The sequence below is a fragment of the Artibeus jamaicensis genome, unplaced genomic scaffold, assembly GCF_021234435.1.
Source record: "Artibeus jamaicensis isolate MK-2021 breed Jamaican fruit bat unplaced genomic scaffold, CSHL_Jam_final contig_759, whole genome shotgun sequence".
NCBI classification, from domain to species: domain Eukaryota; kingdom Metazoa; phylum Chordata; class Mammalia; order Chiroptera; family Phyllostomidae; genus Artibeus; species Artibeus jamaicensis.
This window is the reverse complement of record NW_026521953.1, coordinates 169,716-186,144: the sequence shown is the minus strand read 5'-3', so window position 1 is coordinate 186,144 and position 16,429 is coordinate 169,716. Positions and strand designations below refer to the sequence as shown.

At 39.1% G+C, this 16,429-nt stretch overlaps 2 protein-coding genes across 2 annotated transcripts; one reads left to right on the top strand and one right to left on the bottom strand.

Annotated features, from left to right (window-relative positions):
• Positions 1–9,130: 9,130 nt before the first annotated feature.
• On the top strand, positions 9,131–10,066 carry LOC119040577 (olfactory receptor 2D2). Its single transcript, XM_037133599.2, has one exon. It carries the CDS (start codon positions 9,131–9,133, stop codon positions 10,064–10,066), a length of 936 nt encoding a protein of 311 aa, XP_036989494.2.
• Positions 10,067–14,441: 4,375 nt separating this feature from the next.
• On the bottom strand, positions 14,442–15,416 carry LOC119040581 (olfactory receptor 10A4-like). The gene has a single exon (XM_053672253.1). It carries the CDS (start codon positions 15,414–15,416, stop codon positions 14,442–14,444), a length of 975 nt encoding a protein of 324 aa, XP_053528228.1.
• Between the last annotated feature and the right edge of the window lie 1,013 nt (positions 15,417–16,429).

Below are 16,429 nucleotides of genomic sequence, written 5' to 3'. Positions count from 1 at the left end.
TTGAGACCGCATGGTACAGGGTAGTGGGCTCACACATTTGCGCTCAGATAAACTGGCAGGGGCAAGCGATGAGGGGGACTGGGCAAGCGGAAAGGACCGCCATTGCTCCGTCTTTGACCTTGCCCCCACATATAGCATCACAAACCTGCGACCTGGGTGGCACCACCCTGGTAAACAAATAAGGCTCCACCCCGCATTCACAACAGTGTGAACAGACTAAAACATTGTGGCTCAAGAACAGCTCAAAACCCCAGAGCCTATAATTCTAAGTGACCAAGAGATAGCCGAACTTTCAGATGCACAGTTCAAAACACTGGTCATCAGGATGCTCACAGAACTGGTTGATTTTACTCACAAAGTAGAGAAACATATGAAGGCTAAAGTAATTGAAATGAATGGTAATGCACAGGAACCCAATAGTAATGGAAAGGAAACTAGGACTCAAGTCAAGGGAGCAGACCAGAAGGAAGGAAAAAATGACCAAACAGAAAAATATGAAGAATCAAGAATTCAAAAAAATTAGGAGAGGCTTAGGAACCTTCAGGACATCTTTAAACATTCCAACATCTGAATTATTGGGGCACCAAAAGGGGAAGAGGAACAATCACAAGTGGAGACCTTATTTGAACAAATAATAAAGGAGAACTTCCCCAATCTGGCAAAGGAAATAGACTTTCAGGAAATCCAGTAAGCTCAGACAGTCCAAAAGAAGTTGGACCCAAGAAGAAACACACCAAGGCACACCATAATTGCATTAGCCAAGATTAAAGTGAAGGAGAGAATCTTAGAAGCAGCAAGGGATAAGGGGACTGTCACCTACAAAGGAGTCCCTATCAGACTGTCAGCAGATTTCTCAAAAGAGACCTTACAAGCAAGAAGGGACTGGAAAGAAGTATTCCAAGTCATGAAAACCAAAGACCTACAACCAAGATTGCTCTATCCAGCAAAGTTTTCATTCACAATGGAAGGATAGATAAAGTGCTTCTCAGATAAGACCAAATTCAAGGAGTTCATCATCACCAAGCCCTTATTATATGAAATGTTAAAGAGACTTACCTAAGAAAAAGAAGAGTAAAAAGATGAACAGTGAAAGGACAGCAAACTCACAGTTATTAGGAACCACACCTAAAACAAAAGCAAACTAAGAGGACAGCTAGATCAGGAGTGAACCATAGAAATGAAGATCACATGGAGGGGTTAGCAACAGGGGAGTGGGAGAAGGAGAAGGGGGGAGAAGGTACAGAAAATAAGTAGCATAGACAGTAGATAGAAAATAGATGGGGGGAGGGTAAGAATAGTAGGGTAAATATAGAATCTAAAAAACTTGAGACACGTGTTCATGAACTAAAGGGGGGGAATGGTGGGGGAGGGGTGTGCAGGGTGGAAGGGAAGGGAAGGGGAATAGAACAAATGTAATGGCATAATCAATAAAATTAAAAGAAAAAATAAAATTCATTTATTTTTTTGTCTAAGATTTTCATAGTTTTGCTGACATATATGACTTTTTTTGCACCTTGATACACCTAGAATTTATTTTGATGTAAGGAATGAGATAGGTATTCTTAGTTTTCCCCACAAATAGTCACTTAGCACCATTTATGAGATAATTTCCTATCAATTTTAAATGACATATACAAGATACTAAAAAGATATATGTGCCCCCTTGTTCACTGCAGCATTATTTACAATAGCTGGGACATGCAAAAAACTTAACTGTCCTTCAAGTAATAGTTGGATAAAGAAGATCTAAAAAAGAAAAGATCTAGAATATATGAACAATGGAATACTACTAAGCCATAAAAAAGATGAAATATTGCCACTTGCAACAGCATGTATGGATCTTGAGAGTATCACAAGAAATGAAATAAGTAAGAAAAGGGCAAGAACCATATGATTTTACTCAAATATGGGATGTAAAACAAATAGCAAAAAAACCCATAGACATAGACAGCACTGTGGTAGATATGAGAGGGTAAGGGGGCTTAGGGAGGATGAAGAGAGTAAATGGGGTCAAATACGGTGACAAAGAAGACTAGACATTTGGTGGTGGGCACACAATGGAACACACAGATGATGTATTATAGAATGGTACACTTGAAACCTATACAATGTTATTAACCAATGTTACCCGCCCCCCAAATCGAAGTAAAAACAGAAAAAATAAACACCTACTAAATTTGGTTCATATTTATTCTCTCTAGTCTGTCCATTTTCTGATTTTCTATTTCTATGTGAGTACCATGCAATCTTAATTCCTTCTGTTGTTTATTTGCTCGATTTGCAGGTTTGAAGAATTAAATTAAACTACATTCCTAAGTGTAGGACATATCACCATGATTAGCGGTTCCAAAGCCCCTCTTTTGTTTATTTATGTATACATTTATTTTATTTATTACTTGCTTAGTATATACCCATACATGATTCCCATTCACCTCATAACCATTCAGATGTATGCAGTGCCTTTATTCTGTTCTTACAAAATGATTACTTTGTTTGTGTATGTACTTTTAATTTATATAAGTGATATTGTATTATGTGTCTCTTTGCTTCTTACTTTCTCACTCAGTTCTAAGTCTCTAAGATCATTCATGTTGGCACATGTACATCTAATCTCCTCTGACTGCTGTGGTGTATCCTGTCCTTGGTGTTCATCCACTGCATTTTCACTTATTTCCTCTCTCAGAGAGGGTAATCCAAATTACGCAACATATTATCCACACAGATAAAAGGACCACAAATATCCCAATAATGATTCTGTGTGAGAATGTTTTTGGTTCAGTGAGTGCTACATCACAGAATATGCACAAGCATAAGATGACCAAGTAATACTGGATTCTTTCCCAGAATGGGTCTACCTCATCACACAGGTAAATGTGCTCTTCTATTTTCTAGTGCTTTGCCATCACTTTATTGTGTCTGAATTTCTAATTTCTGCATGTGTAATAGAGGCAAATCAATATCTCTTTGAGTTTACTTTGTAGACTTTTGTTTATTCATGAATTTGAGCATTGCTTTATGTTGATGTAGCCCTTTAAAGTTATTCTTTTTTTTTCTTTTATAAATTCTCTTCATACATTCTTTGCTTGGTTTTCTTCCTCTTCTTCCTGATTTTTTACAATTCATTGTAAATACCTGGTAGTAAGTTCTTGTTTCTTGTTTGTTTCAGATAAAACAAATATTTTATCTATTTTCTTGTGTATCTTTTAACTTTATTCACAATATTTTTTACTAAACACATATCCCAGAATTTGTTGAAATCAAATTCAGCAAATTTTTCCTTATGGACTATGCTTTGGAATTTCTTTACTCTAGGTCAGTAAGATACACTACTATGTTATCTTCTATCATGTCATTGTTCTATTGTAACTTGTGGTACTTAACCCATTTATAGACTACCTCCTTGGGTCAGATTGGGTAGGAACTCAGTTTTATTTGTCTCGTTGTACTGAACTAATTTTTTTACCAACACTATTTACTAAAGTATTTGTCCTCTGCTTAATGATATTTGGAATTACCTTTGTTTTGTTCTATATAAATATTAAATTCACATAGAGTCTATCTATAAGCTCAAAATTCTTCTCCATTGTTTATTAGTCATTTTTTGCACCAGTACCAGTGGCTTTTACTTTTGTGGCTTGACAATATGTCTTAACAGGGTATAAGTAGGACATTCCTAGATCACCTCTTTCAATACTCTGACAAGTGTGCATCATTTCCCTACATAAATGTAAAGGTAAATCTGTTGGGTTACTCTAAACGTCCAACTGGAAGGGTTATTGTTATCACCCTAAATTTATAAATCAATTTGAGGAACAATGGTATCTTTTTAATATTAAAATCAACTGATCCAAAAAATGAAATATCTCTCCATTTATTCAAATTATCTTCTACTTTTCTAGAGCTAATTTGTCACACCATGATTCATTTCTACATATTTTATAATTTTTGTTGCTATTGTGAAATTTTACCGTATATGTAAAATTACATTTTTAATTGGTTATTGCTGCTCGAGAGGTAGAAAAATTGTTTTAATTTTTTTAAGGTTGAGCTCTGATACAAAAAACTTGTAATATTTCTTTACAGCTTCTAACTGTTGAATTTTTTTGTTTTTAAATTGGTGTTATATAGAACAAGAAAATAGTACAGTTTTATATCTTATCTTCCATTTCTTATATCTTACACTACTTATATTTTTTCTTTCTTCATGGTAACCTTTATTACTCTCAGCACTATGCTAAATAGTAATTGTGCAGACAGTACCCTTCCTTGTCTTGTTCCTTATGTTAGAGACTGCACCAAAAACTTGTCTATTAAATATGAGATGTGTTGTTGGGTTTTGATGCATAACCAACCAGGTTTTAAGAAAGTTTATTTATTCCTGATGGGCAAAGATTAATTAATAATAAATATATTTTAGGATATGCTTTTCCTACATCAGTGAAATTATTAACTGATTTTATTTTCAGTGTAATAATTAATAAATTTCTAGGTTGGGTTTCTGATGTTGAAACACATTTGCATCCCAGAGATGAATCATATTTAATTATGCCATATTATTTTAAAATAATTTTTTGGATTCAATCAGTTCTCCCTTTAGTTAAAATTTTTACATGTACATTCTCCCACACATGGAGATGTGAGTGCTAACAACATGTTATTTCTTTGTCCTCCCATTAACCATTAAGGAAGTTTTTGATAGGAAATGCAGCTCAGGATTCACTCTAATGATTCAGAATTCTCCTGAGCACTTGAGTGGCTCCAGAGACTGCTCAAGCATCCCTTTGTTCATCTCCTTTAAATGGAAGTGTTGTTGCAGAGCATGTCCTGAAATCAATGATAAGACCTCTGTGAACATGGGAGATGTGGGGATTCCCCTTCCTGCCTTGTCCTTGATTTTTCTGAGCCCTTTGACTTCATGACAAGATGCTCCCAGTCTCTACCCTGCCCATTGTGTAGCTATACACCTGCAACAGTTCCCCCAACAGTGAGATGTCTTTATTGGTTTGGGCATGCTCAGTTGATCTTTTTTGTCCACTGGGGGAGAAAATGTTGGTAAGGTTATTAGAGAGAGGGAAAGAGGAGGCACACATTGAACAAAGGGGACAACCTGGCATATGTTGAGAGGGAATTTAATTTAATCCCTTCATACATTTGAGGTTTTAAATTCAGCTATTTTTTAAAAATTTTTATTTATTTATCTTTAGAGGGGAAGGGAAGGAGAGAGGGAGAGAAACATCAATGTATGGTTGCCTTTTGTGCGTCCCCTGCTGGGAACTGGCCTGCAGGGAACTGGCCTGCAACCCTGGTATGTGCCCTGACTGGGATTCCAACTGCGATTGTCTGGTTCACAGGCCCGAGCTAATTTTTGTCCAAACAACATAGTTCTTAGGGCTAAATCTTCTGTAATATATCTAGCTAAGGTTTTCTCCACAGTGGATCTGCCTCATCAAACCACAATTTCCATGTTGAATTCCCTGTGAAGAAGAATCCTGGTCCTCACCTGAGGGAGACAAAAGCAGAACTTCCATGGACTCATTATTGATCCTTTGGGTGTAAATTCTTACACCTCTGCATGAGGCTGGGAAGACAGTAAGTGGGTATGGATGGTGGGAAATAGGTAATTTTGAGGTCGAAAGATCTTGGAATTACAAATTTAAGTTTTCTCTTAGTTCCTATGGATTTTCCCAGCATCCTCTTCCAAAGAGAAATGTGAATTAGATGATGCATGGTTTTGTGACCCTATCATCCTACCCAGCCTCTAGTAGTATATGTCAGTTTTAGAGAAATAAACTTACAAGTTGATGTTAAGTCTAGAGGAAAGGCAGAATAAGATGAAAGACTGACAGAAGACAGGATTTTCTTACAGAAGCTTCCTGACCCTGAGGTGGCCTGGGGGAGCAATTTCTCCTCCAGATTTGCATGGGAGAATAACATGCTTTAAAAAAGAACTTGGGAGGGGTCAGGGATGTGGCCTTCTAACATTATACTACCAGGGTCAGTGAGCATCCCTACCATCTGACAAGTCACGAGTCACACTCATTTCTGACTCATTTACCTGTCTCCTACTACTTTGGTTCAAGTCAAATCAGCTCAAAAGCATGTGTTGGACACTTATTCTGTGCCAGGATTGATCTTATTTGCTGTGAATAAAGAGGAGTCAGATGTGGTCGCTGTTCTTGAATGCCTTGCAGTAACAGAGAAAGAAAATAACTTCAATCATATTTGTTAAGAGCAATGATGGAGGTAAGTACATCATGCAGTAAGTACATTAATTTGTCTAGGCTGTACCAGGTGTTTGTAATGTGTGTCCTTGTGTGTGTCCATGTCTTTATGTGTTAGAGGTGGGAGCTGGGGAATGGACAAGAAGGCATAGAAGTCAGCAATATCCTATAGCTGCCCTTTCATTAGGTTAACCACTGATGTAAACATCACTCAGACTTTTGTGACAAGTGTTAACATTTTATCCTGTCTTTTCATCAAAACCAAGAAACATCATTTGCTTACCATTGAATTTTCCCTGAGCTCTAGACACATGATTAGTACCTCTGGGAAGGATGTGAACTGTGGCAGAAGAAGTAAGTCTAAAGGACCTGAGCTGGACCATAACCTGGAGACTTTAACAACTAACCAGGCAGTACCTTCCACTAGGGGATGGTAATTCCAAGAGTACCTATCTTGAAAGAGCTTGCGTTCCAAAAATTTGGGTTTTTTTTCAGCTATTTAACAATAGATTACATTTCTCATTAGAAGCAGTTCTATATGAGTTTGATTTAGGTAATTGTTAGATCATCTGGACTCACTTGGTCCAGTACCTTCATTCATAAGCCAGTATTTGCTGTGAATCTATGATGTTCTGGAAACACAATGGCACTGGGGATAAAACATGATTATGGTTTGGTCCCTCCTATCTGAGAGTCTTTGTCCTCAGAGGCTGGGTCTTCTGTCTGTATCCCCATCACCAAGAAAGTGCTTGGTCAATAACATTTATTCAATGAATAAGGCGATTGAGTATTCAAAGTGTGATGAATGTTTAACAGAAATGATGCTAACTCTGTGTAGTGGGCATACCTTTAAATAGAGGGAATATTAGAAGGCTGAGCAAAAACCAGTACAATATAAAAATACAGTGTGTCCTAGTTATGTGGGGAAAAATGCCTAGAAAGGTGGCCTGTGTCAACTAAGAGAGTCATGAATGATAAGCAAGCAGAGATGTGATTGTTCATAGTAACATTTTATGTATTCATTCATTATTTCAATGATGAATTGAAATGTTTCATCTTTTTGGGTCATGGACCCATCCAACTACCTAAGACTCCAGTTTCAGATTATATAGAGTGTAACTGTGTCTTTTTGAGAAAACTGGCAATTCCTTCAGCCCAGGAGTTCTTCACTTGGAACTCAGGGGTTATTTGATTTAGGTGTAAATGCTACTTCTTTATTTTACTTTAACTGAAATCCAAAATGCTTTTCTTGTTTGAATGTAGGTAAGCAAGCCAAACCAACATTATCCACATCCATGACTTCATCACCAATAGATATCAGAGATATTTTTACATTGCATTGTAGTTGTTGAAGATATCTCAAAGTACCATTTAAGCTCATCATTTTGAAATTAAGACGGTTATTAGACTTGCCAGAACATTTTAAAATGTAATGTTTTAAAGAAGCATACATATTATTACTGTATTTTTTGGACTATAAGATGCACTCACCTCCCCCAAATATGGGAGGAATAATGGCTGTTAATATTGCTGTTGAGTTCTGTTTACATTTACTTTGGTGAAATAGTATGTTATTTATTTTAGTAAATATTTTACCACAGTCTTTCCTTCAAAATCTGTTTTTTTCTATTTGCCACCTCTAAAACCTGTGTGTGCCTTATGGTCCAAAAAATGTGGTATATTTGTTTTCTGAAACTATTATAGGTAAATTTTGATGTAATTGGTTTTCTTGATAATCCTATGCATTTCTTTTTTGTATGTATACACATGTATATGTATGCATTTGACGTTTGTAAAACATTATTTTGAAGTGCCTTTATCAGACAGATAAAGGCTTGACAGACCCAGGCTCATATAGAACCTTATAATTTAGACTTTAAGTTTTTTCCTTTCTTTTTGGAGTGGCTCTATGATGTCTTATCATTGCTCCCAAACTTTTGCAGGTCTCTCTAGGCAGGCTGTTAAAACAACCCTATTAAACTATGTGGGCAAATAATTTTTATTTACTTTATTTAATTAATGACAATTTATTAAACAAAGCTCTATAGTATGCTTAATAAAGTAAATAAAAAATAAAAAATATATGCAAAATTTTCAATGTTGTTCAAAATTTGTGGAAGGAGTAGACAAAGAGAACACAAGGAGGGAGACTTGATGGGCTGGAGGTAGCAGATCAGTGCTGTTTGTCTGAACACAGAAAACTAGCCATGCTGGTGGATTGAAATAGAAATTATGTCGGAGTATGTGTTCATTATTTTGGAAGCTCACTGACAGTTAAGATTGATATATGGGAGCCACAGTAAAGGGGGGATAGGATTTCCAAAGAGATTGTGGCATATTATCCAGAGATACCTCTTGGTTCCCCTGCTCCTTCTAAACAGGTCATTTTCTCCAAGACAAGAGTCAGTTCCATTTGCTTTCTCATACCTTTGTGACTACCCTTCCAAGAAATAGAGAGCAGATTGCTTGGATGTCCAAAGAATGAAAAACATCTGCACCAACATGAGATGAGATGGGGAGGTGTGGCAAGAGCAGCATAAGACTCAAGGTTTTAGTTAATAATAAGGTAAAATTAAATAGCATGACTTTATATGTGAATTCAACCTGTCTTTTTATTGTTAGATACACAATATTACCAATAAAGAAGATAATGCTTTGATCTACTCTACACTTGCCAGAGGACATTAGAAATGAATGCACCATCTTATAAAGATTAAAGTTTTACAGAATTGAAAATGTTCCAACTAAAGCAGCATGATCATCTTCTTAAAATCCTGTAAAGAGTGTTCTTGAAATGGTTGGTAGTGAGAGGAGGCAATTCCTAAGCCATCCAACTCTGAATAATTTCCTAGGTTATGCACACCTATGTTTAGCATGTAGTGACTTTGTACTGAAAAAGGAGACAAACCATGAGACAGACAAATCAGACGCAGGTGACAGAATTCTTGCTTCTGGGACTCTCTGAAAACCCACATACCCAGCAGCTACTATTCATCTTATTCCTGGGTGTTTACCTTGTCACTGTGGTCGGAAATCTGCTGCTCATGTCCCTTGTACACGTTGACTCCCTGCTTCACACACCTATGTATTTCTTTCTCTGCAATTTATCTTTGGCTGACCTCTGCTTCTCTACCAACATCGTCCCTCAGGCCCTTGTCCACCTGCTTTCCAGAAAGAAAGTCATTTCATTCACACGCTGTGCAGCTCAGCTTCTACTCTTCCTCATTTTTGGGGCTACTCAGTGTGCCCTTTTGGCAGTGATGTCTTATGATCGGTATGCAGCCATCTGTAACCCTCTGCATTATCCCAGCATCATGACTTGGAGAGTGTGTTTCCAGCTGGCTGCAGGTTCATGGACCAGTGGCATTCTGGTGTCTGTGGTGGATACCACCTTCACACTAAGGCTACCCTACAGAGGCAGCAATAGTATTGCCCATTTCTTCTGTGAGGCACCTGCACTGTTGAGCGTGGCATCCACGGACACCTGGGCTTCAGAGATGGCCATTTTTCTCATTGGGGTTGTGATTCTCCTCATACCTGTTTCCCTAATCCTGGTGTCCTATGGCCACATCATAGTGACTGTGGTCAGGATGAAGTCAGCTGCAGGACGACTCAAGGCATTCTCTACCTGTGGCTCCCACCTCATGGTGGTCATTCTTTTTTATGGGTCAGCAATTGTGACCTACATGACACCAAAGTCCTCCAAAGAACAGAAAAAACTGATGTCTGTGTTCTACACAATGGTGACCCCCATGCTGAATCCCCTCATCTACAGCCTGAGGAACAAGGATGTGAAGGGAGCTCTGAGGAAAATGGCTGCAAGGAATTTTCTATGCAGATTCTGAAACTGCCACTTGACAGGGAGAACTGCCTGGCTCCCTACTTTTAAGATTTGCTGAGTAGTTTCCTCAGCAAGACTAGAATGTGGTATGAGTCTCATCCTTGGGCCTTTTCCATGGCCCAACCCTCTTCCCTTTATTCAGCACTTCCTCAGTAAGAGAAGAAAGAGTAATTCATGGAGCAATAGGAAGGAGGGCCTTCCCTCTGGTTGGTCTTTCAGCACCTAAGAGTTAGGAAATCCCTTAAGAAGCATTTATATTTTATAAGCCCTGGAACCTATGACATCTACCTTATTAAGTCATGTTATGTATTAATATCTATCTATCTCAGAACCTACTCCCATTCCATTCCTTTATCTTTTAATATTTCTTATCATCATCAAACAACAAATTAGTACACATTACTTACTTATTCACTATGAGCTAGGTGCCACATATACATGTGCATGCACACGTACCTCCACACAGGGGTTGGCAAAAGTAGGTTTACTGTATGAGTACAAGAAACAGAGTTTAAACTTTTATTATTGTTAATTAATTATTATTGTATTATCTACCTGTATTATTTGTAAACCTATTTTGCCCACCCTTGTATATGTTCTCGGTGGGTAGTGAAGAGCATGGCTACAATGAAATAGAATTTATGAGCTTTGCTGTACTTCTCACACTCTTATTAGAGACATGAGTACTATATCTATTAGGACACACCTTTATGAAAGTAAGAACAGGGTTTGGGGAAACAGCAAGAAATAGTGATAACCCAGAGCAGCAAGGGTAAGAAGCTATTACCAATCCTGGGACCAAAGGACCAAGAGGAGGCAAACAGAACTTGGAGAGGGAACTTTATATAAAAGGCCACCAGGCAGGGGCGGTGGACTTGGTATATGGAGGTGAGGAAGCCATGGGAATAAATGTTTCAAAGTCATTATCAACCTGCTTTCTGCTTTTTTGTTACCATATAAAAAAAATCCTGGCTAATCTCCCTATGTGAAGATCCTTAATTTAGTCACATTGACAAAGTCCTTTTCACCATGTAAGGTAACATGTACAGGGGTCCAGGATATGGCCATCTCTGTGCACCCGTTATTCTGCTTACCATACTGAGGTCAAGTAAAATGAATGTGAGGCAGTGATGAATGCTTGGCTAAAGTGAGAAATGATAAATGAATAAATGGTGCCAACCTGCTCAGTTGTGTGATTGCCATCATGCAAATAAAACCCTGTGGTCTGCCTTTTCATTTACAAATTCCGATGGTGATGCTCAGAATGTGCTGCCCTGGAGGAGCCCTGATGCCCCTGAGCTGAAGGATACCTTGTGTGGGAGACTGGGCTGGTCCTGGTGTCTCCATGGCACACAGAGTGAGAGTTGTTCACAGGGTTTGTGGAAAGGACATACCTATGCAGTAAATGCTATCTTACTTTGTTTACTATCACTACATTCTTGTGAATAATTTACACAAAGCTGTGGTGTCATGTTGCAAGCCTGTTGTTTGCCAGGAGTCCAGATTTGGGCAATGTTTGCTAGACAAAATCATGAATTGTGGGTGCTGCACTGGTTGAGTGATACCAAAGCTTAAAATGAACAGTTGACTTTATTCAATCACAATAAATTTTCCAAAAAAAATTTGGTAAACAAACAAACCCTGGGTTATTTGGAGCAGTTTCCTGTAAGTTGGCCACTTATACTTGACTACAACTTCCTTTAACACTTTCTGTCAATCAACTCTCACATCCGAGGTGGATAATTAGAGATTGAGGCAACTGTCTATTCTGTGGAATTGTCTTTCTCCAGACAAGGCACAGAACACATGGTAGCAGAGGAAGAGCTCCTCAATTTCCAATGGAGTTTTTAAGTATCTCTTTATTTTCCTTCTCCCAGTATAATTTCCATGAGGTGAGAAATTGGTCTGTTTTATTAAGCAAGTCTCTTCTGGGCCTAAACAGGGTCTTACATAGGCTGAGTACTGAATAAAACTTTGTTTCAAAAAACAGAATGAAACATTTCTGGCCAAGGTGGAGGGGTAGGTAAACACACTGTGCATCCTTGCACAACAAAAAAAGGACAACAGCAAATTAAAAACAAACAAACAAAACCCAGTACTGATAAAATTGAATTGTATGGAAGTCTGACAACCAAGGAGTTAAAGTAGACACATTCATCCTGACCAGTAGGAGGGGGTGAGTTAGGGAGCCGGATCAAGAAGGCTTGAGGGTAGGTGCCTAGCAGACTCAGTAAAGTGGTGGATAGTGGAGGGCTGCGGCGCTCAAGGCTGCTGGCAGGCTGGGTGGTCCAAAGTTCCAGCGTAGATAAACCAGGCAAAACTGGGGAGCGAGAAAGACCAAACAATCCAGGGTCCCAGTGCAGAGACATAAAGCCCCAAAACACTGATTGAAAACATCTGTGGGGGTTGAGGTGACAGGAGAAACTCCAAGCCTCACAGGAGAGTTTGTTGGAGAGACCCACAGGGTCCCAGAACATACACAAACTCACCCTCATGAGAATCAGCACCAGAAGAGCCAATTTGCTTGGAGAAAGTGGTGGAAGAGACTGAAATTCAGCTGAGAGTACAGCAAATGCCATTGTTCCCTCTCACCTCTTCTCCACATACAGCATCACAACACAGCAATCTGGGTTATCTGCCCTGGTGAACATCTAAGGCTCTGCTACTCACTGCATAAGAGGTGTGTCAGGAAAAAAAGTGGCCCAAAGAAAAGAACAGATAAAAGCTCCAGAAAAAAATACAAGTAAATAACAAAATGATAGCCAATTTATGAGATGCACATTTTAAAACACTGGTAATCAGAATCTCACAGAATTGCTTGAATTTGGTTGCAAATTAGATGAAAAACTGAAGGCTACAATTGGGGAATTAAAGGAAAATGTACAGGGAACTAATGGTGATGGGAAGGAAATTGGGACTCAGATCAATGTAGTGGACCAGAAGGAAGAAAGAAAAATTCAATCAGAAAATAATGAAGAAACAAGAATTTAAAAAAATGAGGACAGGCTTAGGAACCTCCAGGACATGTTTAAAAGTTCTAACATCTGAATTATAGGGGTACCAAAATGGAGGAGAAAGAGCAACAAGTGCAAAAGTATTTGAAAAAATAATGAAGGAGAACTTCCCCAATCTGGCAAAGGCAATAGACTTCCAGGGAGTCCAGGAACCTCAGAGAGTCCCAAAGAAAGTGGGCCCAAAAGGAACACATCCAAGCACATCATAATTACATTACCGAAGATTAAAATGAAGGAGAGAATTCTAGTAGCAGCAAGAGATAAGGAGACAGTCACCTATAAAGGACTTACCATCAGACTGTCAGCTGGTTTCTCAAAAGAGACCTCACAGGCAAGAAGCGGCTGGAAAGAACTATTCCAACTCATGAAATGCCAGGACCTACATGCAAGATTGCTCTATCCAGCAAAGCCTTCATTTAGAATAAAAGGGCAGAAAAGTGCTTCTGAGATAAGGTCAAGTTCAAGGAGTTTACCATCACCAAGCCCTCATTACATGAAATGTTAAAGGGATTTATCTAAGAAAAAGAAGATAAAAATACAGGTACAGTAAAATGACAGCAAACTCACAATGATTAACAACCACACCTAAAATAAAAACAAAAACAAACTAAGCAAACAACTAAAACAGGAACAGAACCGCAGAAATGGAGATCACATAGAGGGTTACCAGTGAGGGACTGGGTGGGGAGAGAGGGGGAAAAGGTACAGAGAACAAGTAGCATAAATGGTAGGTAGAAAATAGACAGGGGAAAGTAAGAATAGTATGGGAAATGTGGAAGCCAAGAACCTCTAAATAGGACATATGGACATGAACTACAGTGTGGGAATGTGGGTGGTAGAGGGTGTTTAAGGTGGAGGGGTGTGAAGGAGGAAAATGAGACAGCTATAATAGAATAATCAATAAAATACATTTTAAAAAGTGTAAAACAAAACTCTATTATTTATTATCATTACTTTACCTTGTAATAAAAAAGATCTTTAAAAGTTGGTTGTAGAGTTTTTAGACAAATGAAAGAGAGGAAGGCAAAAAATTATGAAATGATGTAGAAGTTCCAGAAAAAGTTAAAACAAAAAAACAGCAAATTGCGGTGAAATTCTCAAACTTCACATAAGCACCTAACCTGGTAAACTAGTGGCATCTTCAGAGACATTGGTAGCAGAGTCCCATAGAATGCTGGGCCTACTGCATGCAGTTCTTTGTTCACCACTCATGTTGTTTTCAGAAATGGATCCCATGGAAAGTTCAAAATCCCAGTGAGTGCTCTGTGGCCTCTGGAAAGACTGGAGTCCCAAAATCCATCTGAGGAATTTGTTTTTCTTTCCTTTGTCCTTGAATTCCACCCTTTCAGTTTTCATCTAAGTCAGTCATAGTTTCCGTGGGCGTAGGGTCCTGTGGATGACCCGTTTCAGTGCAGCCTTCACTTCACTGTTCCTTAGGCTGTAAATGATGGGGTTCAACATGGGAGTCACCACCGTGTAGGAGAGTGAGAGCAGCTTCTTGTTCTCAGGAGAGGTGCTGGACCGGGGCCGGAAGTATGTGAGGATGGCAGTGCTGTAGAAAAGGGAGACAACCAGGAGGTGGGAGGAACAGGTGGAGAAGGCCTTGCGTTTCCCTTCAGCTGAGGGCATCCTGAAGATAGTGGAGAGGATGCGAACATAGGACCCCAGGATCAGCAAGAAGGGGAAGAGGATGAAGAGAACAGTGGCTGTCAAAGCTTCCAGTTCAAACAGCGAGGTATCAGCACAGACTAGGGCTATGACAGGGGGACTGTCACAGAAGAAGTGGTTCACCCTGTTGGGGCCACAGAAAGGAAAGCTGAAAATCCATGTGGTTTGTACAGTGGCCACTGGAAACCCTGAGAACCAGGACGCAGCTGCCAGCTGAGCACAGGCCCTGTGTCCCATGATGACTGGGTAATGCAAAGGGTCACAGATGGCCACATAGCAGTCATATGCTATTGTGGCCAGGAGGCAGCATTCAGCAGCCCCAAAGAAGAAGAAGAAATACATCTGAGTGGCACAGCCAAGGAAGGAGATGGTTGTGTCTTGGATGATCAGGGCCCCCAGCATCTTGGGCACAATGACCAAGTTGAAACCTATCTCCAGGAAGGACAAGTTCCTAAGGAAGAAGTACATAGGACTTTGTAGTGCAGAGTTAGCTGTGGTGACCAGGATGATAAGGACCTTGCCCATTAGGGTAACGATGTAAATGGTCAAGAAAAGGAGAAATAGCAGAGCTTGTAGCTCAAAAGACAAGGCTGAGAAACTCACAAGAACAAACTCACTGACACTTGTCCAGTTTCCCCACATCATTTTCCTGCCCAGGATTCTGCCAGGCATTCATGCTCTGGGAAGAACTCTCAGTATGTTACATAGCCCTCTCTTATACCCTTGGAAATGGGACCTCCTGTGGCCTCATTCTCCACCTCTCTTGTTATGGTTGTTGAAGATCAAACAGCTGTACTTTCAAAAATGTGAAAAACGAGTCTGACTATGGGATTCACATTTTGGGGGGGAAAACACTAGCCTGTTTTTCAGACTGAACTGAGGCACACCATAGATGTGCATACATACACATCTCCTGACTTTTCTCATTTCTTTAGCACCAGTCACTGGTGGTAAAAAGAAATGAGGCCAGGCCAAGCATTTCTGAAGACACAGATCTTGAGGCACAACAAAAGGTATTGACATGAATCAGTATATGTTTTCTACAAAGTAAAAGGGTGGGAAAGAGAAAAGCAAAGGAAGTGAGGCAGCAGTTACCAACGATCCCCCAGGAGGAGTCCTGAATGCGTGCCAGTCTCCAGCAGCTTGCACTCAGGAAGATTTCAGCATATTGGAGGAGTGTTCATTGTAAACTCAGACAATTGCAGTGTAAACAAGAAGACACACAATACAGAAACTGTGGTTTATTTTGATCCCTGGGCTAAATATTCTCCATGTGGCTACACATATATTTGTGATCAGACAAAGGGAAAACAAACTCAAGGTCTGTTTAAAATATTATGGAGTAGTTTAAGCCTCAGATATATGGTTGGATTAGAAGACTGTTGAATTCATTTTTTACTCCATCTGATACTCCATAATTACATGAAGAAATTTGGGTGATACTACTAAATAACTTTTTCTGGAGGTTTCAGGAGAGAACATTATGAACGATCAAATATGATTAACTCTAGTACTTTTTACAAAGTGAAATATTATGGTATATGACCCCAGCAGTAAAAACTCTTTTAGATATGTTGACTGTTTTACTCAGAGCCTCTTCCTAGGTTTGTATGACTGGGACATCCAAACTTGAAGCATCTTTGATATGAGAATCATGCAAGCATTCATATTTCTGGATAATCCAG

Excerpts from the sequence above, each read along its gene's own strand:
- LOC119040577 (XM_037133599.2), top strand. The coding sequence starts at position 9,131 with ATGAGACAGACAAATCAGACGCAGGTGACAGAATTCTTGCTTCTGGGA.
- LOC119040581 (XM_053672253.1), bottom strand. The coding sequence starts at position 15,416 with ATGCCTGGCAGAATCCTGGGCAGGAAAATGATGTGGGGAAACTGGACA.